This window comes from Kryptolebias marmoratus, linkage group LG8 (genome assembly GCF_001649575.2).
Source record: "Kryptolebias marmoratus isolate JLee-2015 linkage group LG8, ASM164957v2, whole genome shotgun sequence".
In the NCBI taxonomy this organism is placed as follows: Eukaryota; Metazoa; Chordata; class Actinopteri; order Cyprinodontiformes; family Rivulidae; genus Kryptolebias; species Kryptolebias marmoratus.
This window is the reverse complement of record NC_051437.1, coordinates 22,864,028-22,889,698: the sequence shown is the minus strand read 5'-3', so window position 1 is coordinate 22,889,698 and position 25,671 is coordinate 22,864,028. Positions and strand designations below refer to the sequence as shown.

The window sequence follows — 25,671 nt, the reverse complement described above, 5'->3', positions numbered from 1 at the left end:
AAATAAGAAAAATCTAGTTATTTCCATGCAGTGTCCAGAAAGAGGTGTTGTTCAGCTTGTAAGGCAGCACAACTGCTTCCACCCACCTCCATCATCATCATCATATGAAATAACTTTTTGTCACAACAAAAAATAGTGGCTGGTAAAACATTTTTAATTTCCACCCCTGACTGAAGTGTAACTGTAGTATCTGATCATAGATGTAACTGTTACGGTGTGTAAATTGTTTATTATAATTACTAAAGAAGAAAATATGTCGGCTGATTCAAATTTTGCAATGCGTTTCGTGTTTGAGCGTAAGGACTCGGTTTCCCGGCGTGCTTTGCGCCAATGAGTTACGTGACGTTTTTCCATCCATTGCTGATGACGGTGGCAGACGGCGCAGGTCAGCTAGCTTGTGTGCTGTTAGAAGTGCCTGCTGTTATAACACTATTTTCTCAAGCGAGCTTTTCTCTGAAGACAGGAGAACAAAAATCTATGGGACAAACGAAGATCGAGTAGCGTGAAAAATCTACGAACTGTATGCGAAGTAGCTCGTCTTTTGAATCGTCTGTAACATTGTTTTGTGGGCCTGTTGCTTGAAGCTAGCGACGGGAAATCCTCGGGCTGACTGACTGAAGACACACCGGGGCCAGAGAAAGCAGAAGAACCGACAGGGACTGGTGCTCCGAGGACTGGTTATCTGCACCCAGATTTTAATGACACTAACTGTCCTTTCTTATAACAAGAGGAACACCTAATCTCTTCATCTTCTATGGAGGACATAAATGATCGTAACTAATGACGCTTTGTTTTTACTTTGACAGTTGAGTTAGCCAAAATTAGCTCTCGTGTTTATAAGTTAACTCAACCAGGATCCTCCGAACAAGTAAACTGCTTGGTATGTTTGCTCCAGCTGGGATTTGCATATTTATCCCCTGTCACCTTCTAGCTAATTATTAGTGATTTGTGAGTTCATTTTATTTCTGTCTCCAGACTGAAGGTCAGCGGGCTGTTATATCAGAAGGTTCCTTACCCTGAGCTGTATCACACTTGCGGCTTGTCAGCAGCCCAGTGTTTACTCTGTTGAGCTGTTAAGAATCGACCTTTCTGTTTATCTTCCTGTATTTTAGTTGGGCGAATGTTCCAGAAAGTGTGCTATAATTTACTCAATTTCACAACAAAAGCCAACGGACTTGATCAGAAGAAATCTAAAGAGTTTTTTTGAAAAAGCCACCTACCTTTCACAAACAAGATCCGGATGAAGACTCGTAAAAATCAGTGGATCTTGATGCTGACAGAACTCACCGGTGACTCTCGACATTATTAAGTTCTTACCAGCATCTAACACTACACCAGAAGTAAACTGTTCTGATTTTTTTTTCTTTGATTTTGTCTCTCTTGGGCTGATTTGCTCAAGGAAGACTACGATGAATCGTTACCTGCCAGTGGCCCGACAGCACTTCCTGGCTGCCCTAGCCAGCACCAGTGTGGTAGTAAAAACCATAAGTGCTGTTGTGGTTCTGCTCTACCTGCTGTCATGGGCTGTAGACACTTCATATGCACTAGGAGTGATGCCTGGCTACCTCTTTCCGCCTAACTTCTGGGTGTGGACGCTGGTGACCCATGGATTGGTGGAGCGCCATGTGTGGGGCGTGGCAGCCAACGTTGGGACAGTCATGGCCTGCGGGCGCCTGCTGGAACCTTTGTGGGGTGCTCTGGAGCTCCTGATCTTTTTTGCAGTAGTGAATGTGTCTGCAGGACTCCTGGCAGGCCTCTCCTATCTCCTCACTTATATTGCCACTTTTGACCTGCACTTCCTGTTCGCTGTGCGCATCTACGGGGCAGCGGGTTTCTTAGGAGGTGTCCTGGTGGCCCTGAAGCAGACCATGGGGGATACCACAGTGCTCAGAGTGCCACAGGTGAGGCTTACGAATACTGAAACATGTTTGTGCCCTGTAGTAATGTTTAGTCCAAGCAGGAGAAAATGTTTTCCAGCCAGTCAGTCTCGGACATTTGAAATCTCGTGGTAATCAGATTTCCAGGCATCTTGATTTGCGCCATACATACAGCATTTCAGACAGTAATGTCCCAGCCACACACGCTCTAACATGTAGTCTGTATAACTGGGCAGGGCTGCCTTGAGGTAAGTACAGAGAAGCTTTACTCCTCGCAGAGCTTCAAATACACTGCATCCTTTTCACCTTGTCAAACTTACTTGGATCAATAAGTAAAAATACAAGCAGTACATTTTTTTACAACTGTATCGAGGCTGTCATGCAAGATTTCAACTGCCCTCAAAATAACTGTGCAGTCAGCTAAGATCTGTGTAAATCAGTGCGATATGTGTGAATTGAAAGAGCCAAACCTTGTTAGCAATGGTTGTGTAACCTTTTCTAGTCTTTTAAGCATCAACAAATGTTTTTAGAGGTATAAAGAAATCTTGTTCCATCATGATGCACTTCCACAAACCTCTGATTAAGGTCGGGTCATTAAAGGTGCCTGTTATTTAAAGGTTGCTCTCCGTATCTGATATTAATCTTATTACGTTTGCCTCTAAGAGATGTCTAATATTGGAGTCGTTTCCTCAACATTATTGACTAAGTTAAATTGTTTGTATAATTATTTTGCTTCCTATAATCTATCTTTAGGGTTTGTGAAAATTTATTTATTAATATGCAGATATGTAAAAACTAAAGGAGTTCAACATCTCCCAAACATCATTATGTTTTTATAGAACTGGTTTACTTCACTTTAATTTTCTTCATCTCTGCTGGCTAAGTTAACTCTATCAGTTAAACTTGATATGTTGTAGAATAATCTAATAATCTGTTCTGTCATGAAATAAAGTCTTTATTCTGCGCCCATCTCAGGTGAGGCTGAAAGCTGCTCCGGCTTTGGTCCTCTTCTTCCTGGCCTTGCTGCGCTTATCGGGGCTGCTTGACAGCTGTGCACCCCTGGCTGCGTACAGTTATGGCTCCCTGTCCGGGTGGGTGTACCTGCGCTTCTACCAGAGACACAGCCGAGGCCGCGGGGACATGTCCGACCACTTTGCCTTTGCGAGTTTCTTCCCGGAGGCTGTGCAGCCGGTCGTGGGTCTGCTGGCCGGGCTCATTCACTCGGCCCTGGTGAAGATAAAGGTGTGCAGGAAGATGGTAAAGAGATACGACGTGGGAGCGCCGTCCTCCATCACCATCAGCCTGCCGGGGACAGACCCACAGGATGCAGAAAGGAGGAGGTGGGTCAAGATGGAGCTGAGACTCAGTTAAAAGCTTTACAGATGTTTCAGAAGTCTTTTAACTAATAGTAATATTCTAGTTAGTGTTAAATATTAAATGGCAGCAATTTAAACCTTTAATGTAAACATGTGGAAGGTTTATTTGGGAAATCGGTATGGAGATACTCTTATCACCACAAGGTCCATTTTGTAGCCAGTGTGGGGCTTTTGTTCATTTTAGAGTTGTAGTGTATTTTCGCAGAGTTTTGCTGGAGGAGGAGTCACTTTTAAATCAGGGATTAATATCGAGGTGTGAAACTGCTGCTGTCACTGCTGGATGTGAGCAGGACATCAGGCTGATACGCTGGTCGTTGTTCCAAATCTGTTTACTCATGAAGTGCCAGCAAGGAATCAAAGAGAAGGAAGATATCTTGCTGTTGGGTTACAGTGAATAGTAAGAGTTAAAAAAGAGAGAGAGAGAGATTTGTATGTGTCTGAAAACTCTTACATTGTGAAGTTCAATAAAATTAACATTACTTGTTGAAACATTACACTCCAGTCATGTAAGCCACTCGGGTTTTAATAAAATAAATGTAAAAAAAAAACATGATGATAATCACAAAGCTGAAAACTCACTTCCAGAAACAGCATCAGTAAAGAATAACTGATAAAATAACATCAGCCCTCATTAATAGAGACAAAAACCTGCTCACTCTTTTCAGCTATTAATACACTAATATTACTGAGTTCCTTTATCTTTTTTGGGGTTTTTGTGCACAGAGTTTATTTTTATGGTTTAAAAAAAAATGATTGCGCTTCTTTCATTTGCTTTATATTTTTATATTTAAAGAGTAAAAACACTCCAATTAGCAATCTAGAGACAGAATGTTACAAAAATTAGGTCTAATCAAAAGTAACTGTGCCTTTATCAGAACAGATGATTAGATTTCTCTGATTTTGTATTTGCGGCTAGATTATTAAGATCTTTTTTTTAATTTAGTAATGTGAGACATGCAGATATCTATCAATCAGAATTAAATGAAATATACTTTTGTAGTGCTTTTCTCTGTCGCTCAACCATGATTTTTGAATTTGGATGTTCATGAAAAAGCTACTCCTGTTACACAGCTGTTCTTTTCTTTTTTTTATTAACGATTAATGCCCAGTTTTGCCTCTTCCTCCCAGACAACTGGCCCTGAAAGCTCTGAACGAACGTCTAAAGCGAGTCGAGGACCAATCTGCCTGGCCCAGCATGGATGACGAGGAAGATGAGGAAGAGGATGAGGTCAGGACCGACACGCAGCCTCTCCTCCCAAGCGGACGTGACCCCTCGTTCTCTACGTCGAGAACAGCCGGAGGGCTCGCCGGTGCTTCCCACTCCTCCACATCCTCGTCCTCTGTGTCACAGAGTGGCGGGACGCCATCTTCAGGCGGAGTGCAACACCCAGAATCCAGCATTATTAGCTTTGAGGATGCACCCTCTAGATCATAGCAGAAATGATGCACTGTGTGTGTAGAGAGGCACGCTCTGTTTGGTGTCACTGTCAAGTATACTAGCCTGTGCAGCATTCCTGACTAGTATACGTTTATTTTCAGTGACAGTGATTAGATGTACACTCTGTAACTCACACTGTACACATCTGTGGCGAGTTAACGCATACAACCGTGCGCTCACAAACACTCTTAACATCCCAAAAGACTGTATAACGCTTTCAGTTCAGACGTGTTAACTCTCAGCCTCAATGGGCAAAAGGAAAACTTAAACCTCCTCTTTCCTACATATGACTGAAAGTCAGAAAAATTCTTGTTGGGGCTTGATTCCAACTTTCAGAACTATGATCACTGCTACACGTGTCTCTCTCTCTCTTGCTTTCGGAATAAATAATAATATCGTGTGCGAAGTTCTTGTAAATCTTTTCAGAGCAGCCTGAATTGTTGTTTTGCTTTCTACAAAAAAAAACCCAACAACAACAAAAAAAAGCCCCATTAATGCTGAATTCTTTATTCTTGGTGTGATAAGCACAGAAAAATGGCTGCGAGACACATTAGCTGCTGATTGGCTGGTTTCAGATGTGGAACCAGCTGTGGGTCGGGAGGGTGCGGTTGGCCCAGAACCTGCTGGACAAAGAGTAAAGAAGCTGCTGAACAGCAAAACCAAACTTAAAAGACTTAAACAAGTGCCAGATGAAATGAATTCTCCAGTACAGCCTATTTAACACATGTTGTCCGTCTGGATCTACAAAAGGACAATAAACCGGTTTTTTTTTTCTGCTTAGCTTGTGGAAGACATTTAATCTTTCTTCTGTGTCTGGTGATCACTGAAAAGAAATCAAAACTTTGTTTTTGTGAACTAATGAGACATGTTTGGCGGTGTGACACTTTCTTATCTGTAGATAAATTCTTTTTGGAGTTATAAGCTGTTTTGAAATGTTTTATTTAACTTTAGGCCTAATCCTTATTGCATCCTGCATCCCTTGCACTTCCTTACTTTGAGGTTTGATAATGTGGAAAACATGCAATAGCTTTTCAAGAATTTTGGTGCACATGCTACCGAGAGGTGGTCAACGCTTGTGAACCTGTTAGTCATTTCCTGGTGCAAGAAATGCTCCTTTCTTTTCCTCCTTTTTTTTTTTTTTTACTCTCATAATTAGTCTGTCACAGGGCTGTGAGTCACATCCTCTGCACCTGTAATGTTTTTCATTTCTGAAATCAAAGTGCCAGGTTTGAGCAGTGATTAATTATTCCCTGTGGTGGCTGACGGGCAGCTTCATTGTTCATATGGATAAACACCCAGTTCCATGCCGCCCCAGAGGTCTGTGACTTCTCCGTTGCGTCAGCAGTCATTGCTGTAGATGCCACATTTTATTGTCATAACCATCAAATGTTTGGATGCCCAATTTCCTGCACATCCTTTTTGATTAAAATCATTTGCAACTAGTAAATTATTTCAGGTCTTGTGAACACATTGGTGGCAATCTGTTCCTTTTGTTTTGTTTGTTTGTTTGTTTGATCACCTCGGGGAACTGTGTTCAAATTAAATCAAAATATTCAAGCAGTCTTTAAAAATCTTCCTGGAAAGAACTGTCTGTGGGCTCCCAGTCGGCTTACTTTACAAAAGCTGACCGAGAAAGCTGATTGGTCGCCGCTGTTGACATTTTACTCAGTGGTGAAGCTCCAACATTATTTCGATGATGCTTTTGACTGACTGCTCAGCCTAGCTTCACCTCAAATCTTTTTACATTGTGCACACATACACTGTATCTCGTGTTTTATTCCTTCTAGTAAAACAAGAAGAATGTGGTCACGTTCTGTCAAACCTGGAAAAACTACAGCAAGGTCACTGAATCTCAGTGGTGGATGTTTTGCAGTTTGTTGGCGTCCTCTGTTTCTTAAAATACCTGCTTTGTTTTTACCAAGTGTGCATGCAGCCGTCATAAATTGCAGTTTGAAAAAATTGTTTCACTCAAACGGTACATTTTTATTGCTTTTAAGAAAATAGAAGATGAAAAAGAAAATCAACTGCATCTAGCCAGTGATTTTCCAGCTTAATGGCTGGTGTGTTTGTTCATGTCACAAGGATATTTTGTCATAAATGGAAAAAAACAGAGTAGTTATTCAAATACTTTATTTATCACTGCATTAAGGAGAGGTACGGAGCTTACTGATTTCAGAACCAGTGCATCCGTTATGAAGCCTCGTTTTCCTGTATGAGTAAAATCTGCCAAATAACCTATTTTAAAATGACATTTTTAGAACAATCCATAGAACACGAGCCTTCCTGACTTGTGTATGAAAGCGCTTTTCCTGCCCAAAGCTAAAGGACTTCTGCTCTGACTAACTTTTTTTTTTTAAATAGTTTTGGCAATTTTATTTCTTCTTTTCTGTCTTTGTCTACACCTAAACAGATCTTGTTCACACTGATGGCAGATTCTTTCTCCCTACGCTGTGGCATTTGCACAAATTTTTGCTTTAGTTTTCAGTTCAAGTTCTTTATCTCGATTAAAAAAAACATATCTATGATTGTGAGAACTTTCATTTCTGTTCGGGTTGTGATGATTTTTGCCGCCCCGCTGTAAATGTATGCATCTGCTCTTCAAGGGCACGCATATTTCTCCAAACTTTCTATGATGAAAATAAGTGTTTTATCCAAAAACAGACAAAGTGAAATTCAGTTGCAAGATCATTTTTAGGAGTGGCCATTTTGTTTAGTTCACAAAAGGATGTTTATTAACTGCATCAACAGATAAATTGAAAAATGTTTTCCTAGACTTACAAGGCTTCAAACCATGAAATAAAGTGGTAAAGAAATAAAACATTGGCAAAGACATTTATGCAAAAACAATAAAAAAAAGATCAAATATCCCACTTTAGACAAACTTGCACTTGATGTTACAAAACGAAGCACACAGTCAATCTACAGATTTATACTCCTGTAGAAAAAAAGGGCTTAAAAATGAAAGAATTTGTAAACATTTAAAAGATTTTTTTCTTCTTATTTTGTTGTTCATTACCTTAAATAGCCAGCAGGTGGAGCAGTAGCCTAAACAGTAAGTGGTCTGCAGTTAACTCAGGTCAATTTATTAAAACAACAATACCTAACAAAACCTTCTTTGATATGTACTTATATCTATTAGTTCCCCTGGGTTTGTGTAATCATAATTGTATTCATTTTCTAATAAAGTAGTATAGTCACTATTAAACGACAAAACAACCTGGTTGGAGTCAGAATTAGTGGATTATGAGTTAAAGCGTATTTAAGTGGTTTTCTGTCAGAACCAAGCTCTTGCAGAACACCTGAAAATTGTTGTGAGTATTTTTTTTAATATATACTCTTAAGTAATGGTTTCAGAAACAGGCGTTTAGGTTTCCTCTACTTGCAAACCATTTCGGGTCCAAATACCTAACTTTGGCGGTGTCGAGTGTGTCAGTACGCGTTACAGCCATAATGAAAGTGTCGCAAATGCCACGCCCGAAAGCAGACGGTGCTCTTAGCTTGGTGTAATTCACCAACATGACAGATTTCCATACGACTGCTCAGAATCGTGCCCGCGCAGGCGTGGCCCTCAGGCTCGTGCCCGACACCCCTCCCCCCACCCCTCCCAGCTGCTGCTAACTACAAACCGCCGCTGCGCGCTCCCGTGAAGTAATTCATTGTATCAGATTGAGACGGGAGGAAGCAGAAGGACCCGGAGAGCCGCCGAGCTTCGAGAGATACTGAGCGAGAAACCCCACTGCTAGGCACATAAACCGAAGGTAAACTACTTTGTTGAATACCCAGCGATAACGAAGGGATCCTGGTTTCGCGTAGCCGAGTTTAAAAGTTCAGAGCAGTATTTTTAAAGTTGCCCTTGGCTTTGCCAGGCCGTGCTAGCGAGGTTAGCTTAGTAGCTAAGTAGGCTTTTCCCCTTTCTAACCGACCTGAATTTGTCCGTGCCTCTCCCGCAGTTGGCTCGTCAGTTCTGTAGAAAACTGCTGTGCTTTTAAAAGCACGGAAGCTCCTGGGGTTTAAAACATATTTACCGCGTTTGACGAAGGGCTTTGGACGAACTGTGAAAACTAAAGTCGGGCTTAAAAACTGAACCTTCAAGGACTGGCCTAGATTTGCGAGCCGCAGCCAAACAATGAAGTCCTTCTCCTTACTTGCCTCGGCTGATCAGCCAGGCGGCTTCCCGGTGACTGACCGTCTTTCCATAATTAGTTCCATGGAGTAAAAATTTTCCCTGTATGTGTTACACGATACAGGATACAACTGAACAGTCCTCAAACTTTATTTAAATGCTACATCCTCATTTATCGTCGATTTTTTTTGTGGGGTTTGGGCAGGACCGCACGACACGTCGCTCCGTCTTGATTTTTTTTGTTTGTTTGTTTGTTTAAATACATTGTGCAGTGAACACCTTTTTAAAGCAGGTCGTTTGTGTGTTCTGAGGATTTGGTGTTTAGTTGGAGTCTGGGCCACCCACCCTTTCTTTCACTGCGGACACACTGGCCATCTGTTGCCTCTGTGATGACGCCATCTTTCTGGTGACCCACCCAGTGGCTAGTTGTTTAAAAAAATGTTTGCTTTAACACTGGTAGTTTTCACTCTGATATAACACAACTTTTACCGTACCCTGAATGCAGTGGTTGGCTCACTATACATTTCAAATGTCCTTTTTTTAAATCCACCACACGAATGTGAATTATTTAATCACCACCTGGGGGTTGGAACCTCTGTCAAAATGACAGGCGTCAGATTTTTACTTTGAATCCTCATTGGTATTTAAGGTCAAGGCTTTCATATTAATGGATTCAACAAAGGTATAAGCTGTTGATTTCTTTAAAAAATTCAAATGCATTCATGTAGTCCATTTTCTCCACTGTGAAGCACATTCAGATCTTTAAAGAGGCATCATTTAGCAAAAAACTATTTTTCAAAATGGAAGTGACTCATGCATATATTTATCTTCTTATTAATTCCTTTGGATTAGCCAAAGCTGTGTGGAAAAGCCTCCTGAAATAGCAGTTATTTCCTTTTACCAGTGCTCATTTTGCTGTGCGTAAGACACAGGTTGGTGTGAGCGTGGTTTTTACTGCAGGTTTTCACGCCACCACCCTTAAAGCTGTTAAGTACATTCATATTTTCTCCTCAGCCACGCAGAGGTGAGCCAGCCGGTGTGTTCTCAAACAAATATACAGGAAAAATACCCACTAATCAAGGATTCGCATCAGTGTTAAACACACATGCTGCCCATTAAGGGCTGTTCTGTTCTTTAGGAATGGTGTAAAAGGAATAATAAATTGTTTAAGCTGCAATAGCATTTTATAATAGGGTGTTGCATTTTAAACAATTGAGTCTAAAATTTTCTTTTATGTATTCTTGTGGAATAACTGCTTACAGCACATCAATGATGCATTTAATAAAGCAGCTTTTTAAATCTATTATAAGAATAAGTATTATGAAATTATTATATTTGTTTAAGTTGCTCCAAATATTTTAAAGCCGTTCTTGAAACGAGCGACATCTGGCAGTTGACCCTTTGGGGGTCACCTTGGCAAATTCTTACAGATCATAGACTCTGTTAGACACTGAAGGGTTTCAATATCCTTTTAGGATATGCTTAATTTGTAACCTGACAGGGTTTGATAGCTGTGACGCACCGAATGTCATCATCTGTGAAGCGTGAACTGTGGTTAATGTTGACGTAATGGAGGCGCCAGTTGCTTAGCTGGTGGCTACTTTTAAACGTGTGAAAGTAGTCATCTTCCAACAAAAGTACAAAGTGTATCTGTACTTGTACTTCTTGGTATTCACGTTGCATATGTACGTGAAGCTCGGTTAGATTTAGATTTTTTTTTTTTAAACAAACAGGGAAAGATTGAGGACAAAACCATTTTGGGGAGAACGTGAATTTTATCTTAGTGTTAAATGACAACATGCTTAGATACTGACTTATAAACGGTGTTTAAAAAATGTTATTTTACCTGTTAACAATTGTAATTTAATTTAGAAAATAGGGTCCTTGGGTCAAAGCTTTAAAAGGTTTGTAACTTAGAACCAGTCAAGAAGAGTCCAAGATTTGTTAATTTCTAACTGTGGTGGTAGTATTGTTTCTTAAGCCGTTTAGCATTTTTGTGCCTTTTAAAGGCTTCATATTTAAATTCAAATGTGTATATATATTTTACAGTGGACTCTAGTGGAGGGCAAGTTATTTTTTTTATCTGAATTATGCATGGCGTCTTTGCAGATATGGAGGAAGAACTAAAGTGGGGTTCACAAATTGGTGGTCTTTAAAACCAGTTAGAGAGCAGTTTGTGGTTACTTTATAAATTTAGAAACAAATTTATTACTGTTAAAATATGGTAAATTTATAATCTAATTTAAATTTGATTTATATTTTTTTATATATTAATCTTGTTGACCAAAGTTCTGCCATCTTAGTTTGAGCTTAAAACATTCTGTAAGATGGAAGAAGTACTTTTGAGCTGCGACACAACACGCTTTTACGATTGACTAATTTGAATTCATTTTCATTATTACCTTTAGCTGACTATATAATTTGAATAATAACCCTCTGTCTAGAAGCAACTGTTTTTGTATTTAACATTTAATAACATTTTTAATTATGATATATCCCAGTTTCCAAAGTGTTTTAATTTTACACATGATCTAATTTTAATTCAACTTTGTGAAACAAATAATAGCTGCTCAGTTATTAATTTTAATACAGATGAAACTCTGAAATGATTAGATTTTGAAACATTCTGACTTTAATGTGGTTCTGGTGATGGACCCAGTCTAGATCCAAAATAAAAGAACCTCTAGCAGAGAGCATACACCACCAGCTGGTCTTAACCGAGGAGATATTGGTTTGAGTTTTATTATGCTGCACACTATAATAATGTAGTTATATTGTTATTCATAATAATGGATCAATTCAAAATGAAGTCCCTCACAAAAGCATTTGTCAGGTTGCAGAAAAAAAAAAACACACCTGCCAAGTTTCTGTCTGAGGCTGAAATATGCATCACTCTGCAGTCAGTTAACATCCTTAAACAGGGGCTAATTTTCCACCCAGAAGACTGCGTGGGATATTTCCGGCCAGCACACTCGGGTCTTAAAATGCAACTGCAGCTTGTGAGGTTTTCCAAAGGACACGATGAATCATTATGTAAACAGTAGCCACTTTGATCATACAATGGAAGCTGTGTCATACACGGTGGTGATGCCTAATGAAAAATGTTGCATACTTCAGCAACAGCTCAGAATGGTTTAGGTTCTGAAGTTAACTTGTTCTGTGGACACATCCAGTAAGCAGGTTTGACCTGCTGACAAAAACACTGATTGTCTTTGATTGAATCACAGTGAATATCTAATCAATCATTCTGTGGCAAATTGAGACCATTCCTTTTGGAGGAATTTAAAAAAAAACATCTCTTTGCAAAACATTTCTCAAGTGAAACAACAATTAATGAGTGTGTGCGCGCAAATTAACAATCAGAAACCCCTGTTGGGATAGTTGGCTGAAAATTACAGCTCTAACAAGGTGGTTTACCCCTGCTGGCAGCTGTCATGCCTCTCCTCACAATGTTTATCACAGTAGTACTTCCTGTTGTTCTTTTTGAGTTTAACCTTCTGTTAATTTAATCCTGTTGGGGTTTTCCACATCTCTCTTCTTGTCAGTTGTTTGTCTCTCCTAATTTTGTGCCATAGTCTCTTGTCAGGTAGCAAGCAGATGGGGTGAGGATTTGCCCATGTAGGTTGGTCCTTATTAGCCGCTAGGATTAAAATTAGTTGAGGAAGTGCATCTGGTCAGGACGTTGTTATTGATACTATATGTTTGCCAGCCTACTTTAATAACCAGTCTCTTATCATAACTAAATGGAAAATTTGTCCACCAAATAAAAATGGCTGCAGATATAGTTGTAAGTCATCTAAATTGTGGGACTTTGTGTGATGTCATATCTAATGACCGACACGACAGCGTGTTTAATTTTAGTAATACTTTTACAACCGTACTGGCTAGATATTAACACCTGCTCAGTGTAATTATGTAGTGGGTGGCAATTTCCCTGGGTTTGTTGAAGCCGTATAGATGGTGGTCAAAGTGAAATCTTACTACTTTTCTAAAAAGCATTAGATGGCCTTGCACCACAGTATATAGGAGACATGTTAAGCAGTTTTACACAATTTAGACTACTCAGGTCTGAGGATTGTGGTAGGTCATAACCTCATACCTTTTCCAAGTCAGGGGAAGCTGCCTTTTATATTTGTGCTTCAATTAAATTGAGTGCACTGCTTTGAGATCCCTCTGTAAACATGAAAAATGTTTCTGTTTGCAAAAGCATATAATTAGGTTTTTATTGTTTGTGTGTCGGATATGAGCACTGGTATGGTTCTGCTTTAATAGCGGTTTTTCATTTATGCGTGTGTGTTGACAAACATATCTATATGAATATCTCCTTCTTATTGGAAAGCACACAAAGCTCCATGACACGTGCTTTAAGAAAAGTCTGACTTGACTTAAGTTTTAGGTTTCTGTTATCATTCACACTTATTTAAAACAGGAACAAATAGGTTTCCTTCTGATTTGTCACCCACATCTTACTCCTCATGCTCCAACAGCTAAAAAAAATAATTTGTCAATTTCCCCTTTACATAAAATCTGTACCTTTTTTAAATTATAAGCAAATTTAAATGAACCAATGTAGCTCTACATTTAATAAAATAGTAAATAATTTGGATTCAGCCTAACAGTAGTAAATAGTGCTTGTTGCACTTTTTGGTACACTTATTTCCATTTTTTTGTGAGTTCTTTAATTTTGGATAATTGAAGGGAATATTTTGCTAATATCTGAAGGTTGTTTTTTGATATACTATGTTTCTGGATTGCTAAAAATTTTGGCAACTGAAAGTAATTAATTTGTGCAAATGTGTCCTGGATGGTTTCCCTTTTTCTGGCCTTATTGACCCTTTGCCTCATTAACTGATAAAATTACTATTTGTTTTTCAAAAAGTGCTTTAGGTGCCATATTTTTCAAAGCTAATAGATTCTTCCTTCCTTTTTTCTCCTGCCTTTACACAGTATCCCTCCTTGTCTTTAATATGCCCCTGGTGGGTGTTTTATTGCATCTTTCTTGGCAAGAAAATTATTTACCAACAAACTCAAGATCTATAATGTCTCTTATTTTCATTGAGAAGTATCAGAAGCTGCTGACCGTGATCAGACTCAAGAATAATGTTTAAAGTTGAGCGTAATGAATAAAATATGGCGTGCATCTATATGCCTATTGTTAAAAGCAGGGCACACATAAGTGTTTACCCACTTTCCAACATTGACCGGCCCCTAGGCTACAGCTGTCCTCATTTTTGCCTTTTTTATGCTCAAGTCATGGAGGGAACGGTTTAATCTTTTTTGACACTGCTGTCCTACTTCAGGGTGCACCATTATAGAAAGCTTGCACCTTACAGCACTTTTGGGGCATCTCGGCAACAGAACCTAATTTAGCTGTGGACAGAAAAGACTGAAATAGTTTTAAATGTCTTTATCATTTATGTCGTACTGATTGAATGTAAATCCTGGGCCTCATTGATTGTGTTGCTGAATTTAGGCACACCTTCCTGTATCAAACCAACAACTTAACCGATGGCTCAAAAAGAGCAGGAGAGGTTTCAGGGAGTGTGCTCTCCACCACACCTCCATCTAAGTGTTTGTGGTGGAGAAAACAGGCCAAGTGACATGATTGACACCAGTGGTACTAGACCATTGAGTCTGCAGTCTAAACTCGTGTCTGCAGCAGCACAGCCATGAAAAGTGTTTGATGTGTGTTTGGTAAATGAATGGATTTCTCTTGTATTTCCACACCCATTGTTGAGCTTTTTGAACACACATCTTAAGCTTCCCATTAAAGGAAATGGTCAGTTTCCTGTTTAACGTTGTTGGTAAAACATGTTGTTGGTTTCAGAGTTCATTGGTGTTATTTCCTTAACTGAAAGTATTCAAGCTGCATAAAGCTTATGACGCCAAACTGCCTGTCATTTGTTTGCCCTCGCTTCCCTGTAACTCCGACTGTCACACCTACACTGATGGGTTTTGCTGCCATAAATTACTGGAACCTTGGCTAAAAATGATTTACTAGTACTTCATATCACTTTGCTCTGAAGAGATAATGCTTGAGGGCAGGGCAGGAAGCTGTACTGTGGCAAGAGGCATGGAAATTTTGAGGACTAACACTTTTATAGCGTACACAGTAATTATCTATGTGCACACTTAGGCTCTCTCAACGCTTTTGCTTTGAGTTAAAACAGATTGTCAAATGTATAAGAATTGATGTTGTTGTCCAGCCAAAAAGTAGGTGTAAAGGTTTGTAAACTGTTCTTATTTCAAAGAAAAGCCATTAACCAAAAATAAAATCATGGTAGTTTTTTTGTTTAGATTTTATGAATTCATAACCTCAGGTTGGGAGGGCTGCTTTCCATTCGTGTGGGTAAATGTGTCAAATGTAGTGTTGCTTTGTGCTTCTGCACTGTGCAGCGTTATACCACAATGTGTCATTTATCACGCTCATGGTGATGTTTAAAGTAGGCCCTTAGAGAGGTTTCAGAAACCTTACATCTCAGATATAGACAAGTTGATTTGTGTTTCTTCAATTATCGCCTCTCTTCTTCACATTTTGCTTTTCCCATGGCTTCTCGATGATAACCTTCATTTTCTCACCACCAGGGATGGCAGCCATCCGGAAGAAGCTGGTGATAGTTGGAGATGGAGCTTGTGGCAAGACGTGTCTTCTTATCGTCTTCAGCAAGGACCAGTTCCCTGAGGTCTACGTCCCCACAGTGTTCGAAAACTACGTCGCTGACATAGAGGTTGACAGCAAACAGGTGAGGCATCTGCAGTGGTTTGGTGATGTCTTTAGGATTGATGCTTTGGGGTCAAGACACATTCATAGTTTTGTTCCATCCTGGATAAGTGACTGTTTTGCAAATTTGACTGTAAAAAACAAACTTTTAAATAAACACAGTGTGCTTATTGAATACATGAATGATTTTCAAATGTCACCACCATTTCCCTTTTTGTCTGTTCTGGGACTTTTTCAGAAAACACAGGGAAGTTCCCCAGTTCCAGTTTTTTTTTTTTTTTTATTAATTTGCTTTTCTAAAAAATCTGTCCATGAAGAATAAAAGTGTTAGGAGAGGTTCTCTAATCTCCGTGTTTGTGATGTACTCCTCTGTGGTGCACAGCCTCTCATCAGTCACAAATTCACATGTCCTGACCTCATTCAGAGTTAATAGGATTCTGGGGTGTTCAGTCTTTATTGGCTGGTTGATTTCTAACCCCGAGTAGAGCTGCCGAGGACACAGGCTACTTCAAGTGCCATACTTCTGTAAATGTTTAAATCTGTTTAACCGTTGCTAATTAGTTCTGCAATCAGCAGAATTTTTTAGGCCTGCAGTTCAATCAGATGAAGTAAATGTCATGTCTCAAGTCTTTTTCCCTTGTTCCATCTATCTTTATGTTTGTGTAACTTAGGTGGAGTTGGCTCTTTGGGATACAGCTGGTCAGGAAGACTATGACAGGCTGAGACCCCTCTCCTATCCAGACACTGACGTCATCCTCATGTGCTTTTCCATAGACAGTCCTGACAGCTTGGGTGAGTACACACGGCATTCTTACAGATGCACATGTGCATTTAAGCGTGACTACAAAATGTCGCATTCTTGTCTTTTCTATACACTTCTCTATTTTTCCAGTTTCCTTTTTAAAGTTGTTTTTAGATTGTGAGCTCCTTCTGTTTCGGAGAGGAGCTGCTTATGTTTGCACACACGCTCTAATGCAGACTGAAACAAGTCATTTGTCAAACAAGTGGCATTTAGTCAAGTCATGTCTTTCCTCTCATTATCATTACAAATAGCACCTCTTCGATCGTACGGAGGTGGCTTTCCTCAAGATAAGGTTATAAAAACAAAAAATGGATCTCCCAGTTGAGATATGGGTCAAATGAAAATGCATAATAGTTGTAATAATAAAAAAGCTTATTAAAATAAATTAATTTTTTGTTTTGTTTGGGTTTTTTTTCCAAACTAGCATTTATGCTCCTTGAGGATGATCAGTTTTTACCAAGTGATTATCAACAATTAAGGAAACTTTTTTCTTTCTAGATAAAACCAGAACCCTTCCTATCAAAAATATAAGGGGGTAAATTACAGAAAACTGCAACTAAAATAATGAAAACACTGTTTAAATAGCTTTCACTTTTTCCTTTTCTCTTTTGTTCCCCTGGTAATTTATTGCTAGAAGTTTTATAGTTTTATTATACAGCTGGAAAAATGTCACACTAATGATTTATAACTAATATATATAATAGTTTTATTGTAGTACTGTTTTCTGTCTTTTTTTCCCTTAATTTTTATTCTCTGTTGTGTGGGTGCTATTATAACTTTGATTTAGTTTGTCTTTTTGTTTGTTGTTCTGTACAGCACTTTGGTCCATGTGGCTGTTTTAAAAATGTTTTACAAATAAATTTAAATTGGATTAGAGTTTCTCCCAACCTTAGTTTTACTTCCTGGTGTAAATTTTAGTCAGACAACCAAAATACATATGCATAAAAATTTTTTGCCTAAAATTGTTGAACTGTTTTCAATGGCAGAAAACATTCCAGAGAAGTGGACTCCAGAGGTCAAACATTTCTGTCCAAACGTCCCCATCATCCTGGTAGGAAACAAGAAGGACCTGCGTAACGACGAGCACACACGCAGAGAGCTCGCCAAAATGAAACAGGTACCCCATTCCGTGTTTTTTATATCAATGTTCTGAAATAAACAGCATGTGAATGTTGTGAACAGTCACTGCAGTAAAGTGTGCGGAGAATATGTTCCTAAATTCTTACCTGTCTTCTTATCCAACAGGAACCAGTGAAGTCAGAAGAAGGCCGGGACATGGCCGGACGCATCTCCGCTTTCGGTTACATGGAGTGTTCTGCCAAGACCAAGGATGGTGTGCGGGAGGTTTTTGAGATGGCCACCAGAGCAGCGCTGCAGGCCCGCCGTGGAAAGAAGAGCAATAAATGTGTACTGCTGTAAAATGGCAAACATGTTTGGACTGTTTTCACCCTGGGCTCTTATACCCGGGGATAGGGCTCAGTAGGGACGCAGGGATTACTAGATGAGGGTGGGGGGAGGTAAGGGGAAGAAAAGATTGCAGTAAAAAAAAAACTACCGCTGTAAACTGGCTGTTTGTTGGACACAATTTACCCTGGGACTTGGGTTAAGGAAGCTTTGATGAAGATGGACAGTTTGGTGAATGAACGGGGAAGTGGAGAGCACAGTAAACGACTACCGCTGTAAACCACCGGGCTCTTTACCTGTGGGTGTACCATTAGGTTGGGAGAGTTACACCAGCTATCACCCAAGAATAGGTACATTTAGTCTTTTCAGCAAGCCACTTACACTGATTACAATAATTAGGGGATCCCAGTTCAAATCTGATCTAACTGGAGAATCTGTGCTGTGGTCAGGAAAAAGGTTTGAGTTTTATTTTCTTTGCCTGGGTGAACTTTTTATTCCCAGAAGTCTGTCAGGAATTAGAGTTGAAGTTAAACAGGTGAGCATTACTAAGCTGAGAATAACACCAAACCAGGGCGGCACCTCTTAGTTTTGCTTCCTTTTTTCTTGCTTGTTGAATACTGCGGTCACCTGAGCACTTCAGCCGAGCAGCCTCAAAAGTGGACAAATCAGCAGTGAACTCTAATAACAAGTTCTCCTTAAAATGATCTTTAAACCTTGTGGTTAATTTTATTAACAAGTGCACACTTTCTGGGCCTTGTTTGTTTTTACCTGAGGTGACGGGCTCTCGTGCACACCTCTTTGGCTTTTTGTCTCAATGTGGCTAATCCTGTGCTCACTGACTCCCAGTGTCACACTCGCTGAGATTTAGTCTTCCTCAGGTAATCTGCTGCTCACCTGATATCGAGTACTTTAAGGCACAGCTTGAGTTTAAGAGTGTTCTCTGTGCTGCTTTTTGATTAAATTTGATAATCTAGTTCAAAGTACGAATCATCGCCGTATGTTTTAGTTCCTAACTGTAGGCATTTTATTATAGCGGTGTTGTGGAGTTCACTGTTAGGTTTGTGACCGAGCTATCCAACTACATGCATGCTGGTCTTTGCTGCAGCCGGTTTGTCTACTTTTAGAAGGTGATCAACCATCATTTGCATGTTTTTAACATTTAAATTTGCTGAACTGGATCAGTGGAAGTGGCAAGTGAGTCAAACGTGACAAAGGTAGCTTCCTGCCCTGCATAGTGAAGCCCGAGCAGCTTCCATCCCTTTCCCGTTCCACATAGCTGACTGCTGGTGCTCACCTTCCCCTGGTTTTAGACCAGGACGAAGAACAAGGAGAGGAAAGTATTGTTTACATGCACACCACTGATCTCCTTGTTTGAGGGGGGAAAAAAAACAACTACAAACCTTTTCTGTTTAGGCATGTAAAAGATCTACTTCATTTCTGAGAGGAGAAAAAAGCTGCCTGGGTGTACCATGTTGTTATTTCTTAGCTGATTTTCATTGGTAAACTTTTGGTTACCAGCCATCTGTTTTACCAGTTATGGGGACACATGAAACCTTAAAAAAAAGTTTTATCCAGAATCATTTACATGGAAATGCCACAATAGTAAGGCTAATCAGCCAGATAGATTTTGTGCAGGTAATCTGTGTTGCTGTGCAGGAAGATTGACCTCCTGCTGTTAATTTTGGAGTATTTGTAAAATGTTTTCTAAAAAAAGAAAAAGTGGCCAGTCATGTTTGGGTTGATCGACTCTTTTGTTTGTGTGTTCGAATGACAAATTCAGGGGTTTTTGACAGCGTTACACCCTCCTGTTCTTCCTCCTGGCCTCGTGGGCGGAGCCTGTTCCAGAAACCAGTCTTGTGTTGTTGTTTTTGTACTTTTATTTCCAACTTTTTAAAAAAAAAAAGTCATAAACATGTCTATCAGTATTTAAAAGAAAAATAGGAGGTGGAAGTCTAGGGATTACTTGTGTTGTCGCTTTAGGTTTTTCTTCTTCTACTGCGCTTTTCCTGAAATCATTTCTGATGATTTACACTGTTGTAATGACTCGTCAATCATCCCTGCCAAATGCTGTTGTTAGGCAGTCAGGAAAAAAGGCTGGCCTCTCGGCTGCCTGTCTGAAGCATCGCCAGGGCCACGAGCGCTGGCTTTTCTGTTTGTTTGGTTTGCACACAAACATGGCGAAGAAGGCAAAAGGAAAAATTACTTGAGTCTCCTAATGTACAAATCATTTTTTTAATTATTTCTAGATTTTACTCATTTTAAATCCTTTTTTTTTTTTTTTTGGATGCTGAAGCAGTGATGTAAAACAAAGGAACAGGAAAACCACGCTGTATGCAAAGTCTGTAAATATGAAATGTGGGTTTGTTCATACTATACACACACATGACTGGAAACTGTATTTGTAAACTAGCTTTGGTTTGTGTAATAAATTACTTTCTATAACACCCAGCTCATATTCATTGTGGTTTCAAGTTTGTGAAGGAGGTCTTTTTTTGTGTATAAGTAAGAGATTTGAAAAGGGTTTAAAATTACTGGTTTAGTTTCTGGATAAACACATTATGTACGTAACATCAGGTACGCAGCGATAAGGAAGTACAGTCCAAAATGAGGAAATAATTTTTTATAAATGGAGGTAAACCTGTAATGTTTGTTCCCATCTGTACTTTAGATCCTCTTAGTTTTGTTCTCTGCAGCAGATCAAAAATCAAAACTCTTGTATCTTATATATATTCAGTATATGAGATCCTTAACTGCAGCACTGGATTTCTATTATTTAGTTCTTTCATGGGGAAAAAAAGTGGAACTGATCTGAAATAAAAAGTGGTCAGTATTTGTTTTCCGTAACCAAGAAAGTGTTAAGAAGATATCAGTTCATCAGTCCTATAAGTTTTAAGTCTCCTCTCTTGTGGTTTATATATTAGCTAATTTAAAATGGATCTTTTTATCCTTCCTGATGTGATTGAGCATCCTCACACCGAGGCCCGTGGAGTGTGTGGGATGTGAGGTGAGTTGTTTCAGCCTGTGTGGGATGAGCCCAGATGTTGAGGCGTTTGTAGTCCAGGACAGAAACACTCTTCTAACAGCGCAGAGTAGGCTTGTAAGCTGTGCTGTATTTTACACTGGAACATGTAACATGTTGTTGCAACTTACAAAAATAAGAGTTAAAGAGCTGTCTTCAAAATGTACCTAAAATTTGATTTGGGTAATAATTTAAACTTGCAAACATGTCAGCTTAACCAAAAACATAAGATGTGTAAACATTTTGTCTCCCTAAACTAACTCTTGTTTGCTTACAGGGAAATCCTTAACTCCTCAAACCTCTGATATGTAGAAACTGTTTCAAATCCATAAAAGAAAAAAGGACAGCCGTAGCCTTCTGTCAGGGACAGAGTGCAAAAAAACATTTTTAAACACCCACCTCCTCTACAAACTACTAAAGTTACTAATGCATCACTAATTCAGTTAGATCCGTTACTTATTTTGTAATTTAGATGTTTTAAAATAAAAATCTTATCTCTCAACAGTTTTACCAAAAGTATGTCCAACTGATCTGAATTATTATGCTAAAATCACTAACAGTTTCCAGTTTATAAAACTGTGGGAGCAACGAAAAAAGAAGAGAGCTGAAAGTTCACAACTCGTTTATCTATGTTCCAACCCTCACCCACGGGCGTGAAATTTAGACCATGACCTGGGAAAAAAAAAAAAACAGGTTTGTGGGCAGTAGAAGTGCTTGAAGTGAGCCCTCTTTGGGGGCGTGAGTGCTGAGTTCAGACTGAGTTCATTTGGAGAAGAGACGGAGCTTCTCTGCATCAGAAGGAGTCAGCTGAGGTGGGTCACGCATCTAATTAGGTCGCACCCTGGAGACACCCCATTTGGGGTTTTTCCAGGTGGGAGGAGATCCAGGAGTAGATCCAGGACTCCTTGATAAATGATACATCCTCTCTACCTGGGGACTGAGGGATGGCTGGGCTACCTGTTTCCTCTGAAACCAACTGGGATAAGCGGAAGAGAATGGATGGATGGATGGATGGATATGCTTAAGCATTCATACATTAAGTCCGTATCGAGCTTTAAATCTAGCACGTTTTTCTTTGCTTTTCAAACCGTCTAATCAGACGGTCCTTTTGTGTCGCTGATGTGAAATCATGGGAAAATCTCTCAGTGTCTCTGAGTGCCTTTTGCTACCAGACAGTTTAAATTGAAAACAGAAATCTTAATTTGCAGGGCTGGCAGAGTGATAATGGCCAGGGGGGAACTGACACCATTTTGGTGCCTCTGTCAGCACCAACAGCAAGAGAAGACAATAACAGGATTTAAGCAAGAAAAAAAAAAAAAAAGCCAGCCTGGTTCATATTTTTGGAAGTTATTAATGTTTAACCTTGAGGCTTATACTCCCATTAAGAAGGCATTTACTGTAGAACAAAATAGCTTTTCTCTTGTGTTGCAGATCTTCATTCTTAACAAAATGATTTTGGATCCTGAGAACCACATTTCACTGATAATCATTGCTAGCTTTATTGGGAGAAGTGCTTTGTGGAGCGGGAGAAAGAGAAGCGAGGAGAAATGTGATGAAGGAGGAGGTTTCTGACAGTGATTTACATGAGGGACAGTGGGCGGATCTGTTCAGGGAACAGGCTAACTTGTCCTCTGATTTAGAAAAAAAAACAAAAACCTCAGAGCTGATTTTTCCCTTGCAGAGAGCACTTTTTGCCTTCATTAAAAGAGAGATTTAAGAAACAGTTGTTAAACTGTTTTTTACGACACGCTGTCACCATGAACAGATTGGGAAACAACAAGCCCCCTGGGACGAGTTCATAAAGATCTCCTATGTGTTGTGTTTTGGGTCTCTAAATGATCATTTTGGTTCTGTTTGCAGCAGTCCTCATCCTGCGTTTGTTTTCTGTCGTTGTACATTTTCTTTTCTTTTCAAGGTCAGAACACCTCTTTGCACTTTTTGTGTCTCTTCTTTTTCAGTTTGATTTGCTTTTTGTAAACTATTGTCTGGACTCCTCTGAGCATGACATCTCACGAATTATTTTCAAGATATGACCAAAACGGCTATGACTTCACCTTACCAACTTATTTATCTTATATCACCTGATCATTAATTCTTTGTCACTTTTACCTTTAATACACACTGAACTGAGGAGAAAGGCCTCCTGTTTCTTCTTCCTAGAATAAGCTTCAATAAGTGGTTTTAAATTTATCATAAAATTGATGGAAAAGCCTGCTGTGAAAACTTGCACCTGTTTTTTTGTATTTTGTCCTGTTTTATGGAATACTTGTTGTCTGCTCACATGAAACAGGTCTCGCTTGATAATAAGACCTGGTGTCTCAGTGAGGTTACCTGTATAAATAAAGGTGAATTAAAATAAATTCCATCAGTGACTGCTAGGCATTTAGTTTACTCTTATTCTCTTTTTTGCTTTTTAAGTTTGCAGCAGAAGCTTGTTTTTAAGCTTTAGCCAAACTGCAGCTTTCTGGCTTGAAGTGCAGGAACTATTTTTTGCACATAAATACATTCTTCAGACTGACATCTCTTTAAACAGTTCAGAGCCAGGAGACTGCAGAGGGCATCCACTCACATTTTTAGAAAGTTAGGTTTCCTGTGCTACGTTCACCCACACGCAAAAACTGACTCAATACTGGTTTCATATTAAAATCTACCAATAATCAGTTTGTGTTCTGCTTCGGGAAAATGACGGCTGTTTTGCACTGAGAACAAAAACCCAAGAGTCAAAAAGGAAGGAAGGAAGTTCGTCACTGCCTACTCCACCCAGAGCTGGTGGCCGGGCCCCATGTAAGCCACAACGCTGCCTCTGGTGCAACACTTGTGAAGAAATGAGCAAGAGGGGAGGGTACTGCGGGTGGCGAGCGGTACTCCTCTTTCTTTTCCCCTCTCTGAGTCTCTCCGTGTCACGCGGCTTCCCTCCCTGCTCCTCCGGCAGGCAGCAGAGGAGAACTAGCGCACAGCAGAGAGAGGCTCGCCTTTCTTATATACTGCTCTATTTTTAGCCCCTCGCGAGCCCAACTATTTTTAACCAATGATGAGCTCATATCTCGCCGGGCTCGACCAATGGGATGGAGGAGAGAAGAAGCGGCTGTCCAATGGGAGGGAAGGAGAAGAGTGAGGGGGCGGGTTACATAAGAGCCTATTATCTGCAGTGAAACATTCAGAGACAGCGCCAGCGAGAAGAGCAGGAGAATCTCTCACTCTGATACTTTTCGGAGATACCAAAACGTGAATATGATTTTATGTTGCACAATAATTTAATCACCTCTTGTTTTTATGATTAAATAAAACAGAAATATTTAATCTTCATAGAGACACAACATAAGTTGTCTCAGGACACATGTATAAAATGAATACAATAAATACACGTATAAATATATATTTGAAAATAAGTACTTAAATTAAATACAGTGTATTCATTTTATTGGTTTAAACTTGTTTCATTTTTCTATCTCTCTATACAAAGTTCCCCACAAATTCAATTTAATTCATTTCAGTTCAGTTATAAAGCACTAGTTCACAACAAAAGTCATCTCAAGGCAAAATACAAAGCAAAAAATCCCAAACAAAACAAACAAAAAAAAACCAAGTCCAATTCAGACCAGAACAGATTGAAATCTAATTATCGTCAGTTCATTCCAATTATAATACAAGTCGTTCACATGCAAAACATTATAAAATGACATTTAAAAAAAGTTATTGATCAAAGGAAGCCAGCAGGTTGTGTCAAATCTGATATTAAATATGATGCGATCTATTCAGTTCATTTTCATTCAGTCCTCTCAGCTTCATGTTTTGCTCTGTTTTCAAACAGGCTGTGAGTAGCAGTTATCAGTAACGTTTAAAAACTTTTACTTTTATCCAAAAAACAACACAAGGCCTAGATCAGGATTTTGTATAGTTTTGGTGCTGCAAAAATACATTACTGTTACCTCACAGGATATCACTGTAAGTCTGCAGTAATTTGTATATTTTATGATTTTCTTTGATATCCAGCTCTTTATGCATAAAATTAAATGTGACAGAACGTCAAACAATGTCATGTTTGTTCACATTTTAAATTTTAAGAATTATTCCTGCACATTTAGAGGTCCTCCTTACAAATGTGTTGAATGGATACAGTTGCAGATACTTTAGTTGGATAAAGTATTATCTTTAAAGGAAGGATTTGGTTTATAATAGGGTGGGAAGTAGCAGAAAACAAAATGAAAAAGGGAAATGTTTGGTATAAAGTACCTAAAAAATAGACGAGCTTTGGAGGTGACTTTCGACTCCTCTGATTGGCTGCTCCGTCCTCTGCCCGGAGAGTAGTTTTATTTTTTTGTTTTTTATGTTATGATTTCGGACGGAGATTATGACAAGGAATTCCTACAGATTCTGAGTCATCAGTACGCCCACTTATTTTAGTTGTTTATAAAAGTTTTTTTTTTTTTTTAGCTCCGCACAGAAAAACAAAAGATTTATCCGCCCTTGCTCACGAGGTGGGGCAAGAGTTTGTCTCCATGACACATTTCATTTAAAGCCAAACATTAAATTCAAACAAACAAAAAAATGCCTCTCAGGTCACTGTTTTGTTGCGTAACAATACTGCAAATGTAATTAAAGTCTTTTCTTTTTTTCCCACCACGAGTTACCGGATAACCCTTGAAGCGCGCTCTCGACAGCCGCACTCCCGCTCCAAAGGTTCCGATACATCACGACGGGAGCGCGGAGGACGGTCAAATCCATTTCTACACACACACAAAAATACATAAAAACTCACCACACCCTTTTATAAACTTCATCAAAGCTGCTTAAGAATATAAAATAAAACCCCATCTCTAAGAATAAATCTGTATGATCTGATCCTGGAAACAACCAAACCCCCAACAGCATGTATTTTATATTCTATCATAATCAGGTATACTCATTATC

The 25,671-nt window shown here is 39.3% G+C and overlaps 2 protein-coding genes across 2 annotated transcripts; both read left to right on the top strand.

The window, feature by feature from the left end:
- The first annotated feature begins 350 nt into the window (after positions 1-350).
- Positions 351-7,216, top strand: tmem115 (transmembrane protein 115). Its single transcript, XM_017411164.3, has 3 exons — positions 351-1,901; positions 2,853-3,217; positions 4,382-7,216. The coding sequence occupies exons 1-3, from the start codon at positions 1,410-1,412 to the stop codon at positions 4,686-4,688; spliced, it is 1,164 nt and encodes a 387-aa protein (XP_017266653.1). The 5' UTR covers positions 351-1,409; the 3' UTR covers positions 4,689-7,216.
- A 1,076-nt stretch (positions 7,217-8,292) lies between these two features.
- On the top strand, positions 8,293-20,194 carry rhoab (ras homolog gene family, member Ab). The gene is made up of 5 exons (XM_017411330.3): positions 8,293-8,449; positions 15,400-15,557; positions 16,207-16,327; positions 17,324-17,454; positions 17,583-20,194. Exons 2-5 carry the CDS (start codon positions 15,402-15,404, stop codon positions 17,754-17,756), a joined length of 582 nt encoding a protein of 193 aa, XP_017266819.1. The 5' UTR covers positions 8,293-8,449; positions 15,400-15,401; the 3' UTR covers positions 17,757-20,194.
- Positions 20,195-25,671: the final 5,477 nt, after the last annotated feature.

What these genes read in the sequence shown, in the direction of transcription:
- rhoab (XM_017411330.3), top strand. Translation starts at nt 15,402, where the DNA reads ATGGCAGCCATCCGGAAGAAGCTGGTGATAGTTGGAGATGGAGCTTGT. An exon ending in TAGAGGTTGACAGCAAACAG is followed by an intron (nt 15,558 to 16,206) that starts GTGAGGCATCTG and finishes TGTGTAACTTAG; the next exon opens with GTGGAGTTGGCTCTTTGGGA. An exon ending in AGACAGTCCTGACAGCTTGG is followed by an intron (nt 16,328 to 17,323) that starts GTGAGTACACAC and finishes TTTCAATGGCAG; the next exon opens with AAAACATTCCAGAGAAGTGG.
- tmem115 (XM_017411164.3), top strand. Translation starts at nt 1,410, where the DNA reads ATGAATCGTTACCTGCCAGTGGCCCGACAGCACTTCCTGGCTGCCCTA. An exon ending in CAGTGCTCAGAGTGCCACAG is followed by an intron (nt 1,902 to 2,852) that starts GTGAGGCTTACG and finishes CGCCCATCTCAG; the next exon opens with GTGAGGCTGAAAGCTGCTCC. An exon ending in CAGGATGCAGAAAGGAGGAG is followed by an intron (nt 3,218 to 4,381) that starts GTGGGTCAAGAT and finishes TCTTCCTCCCAG; the next exon opens with ACAACTGGCCCTGAAAGCTC.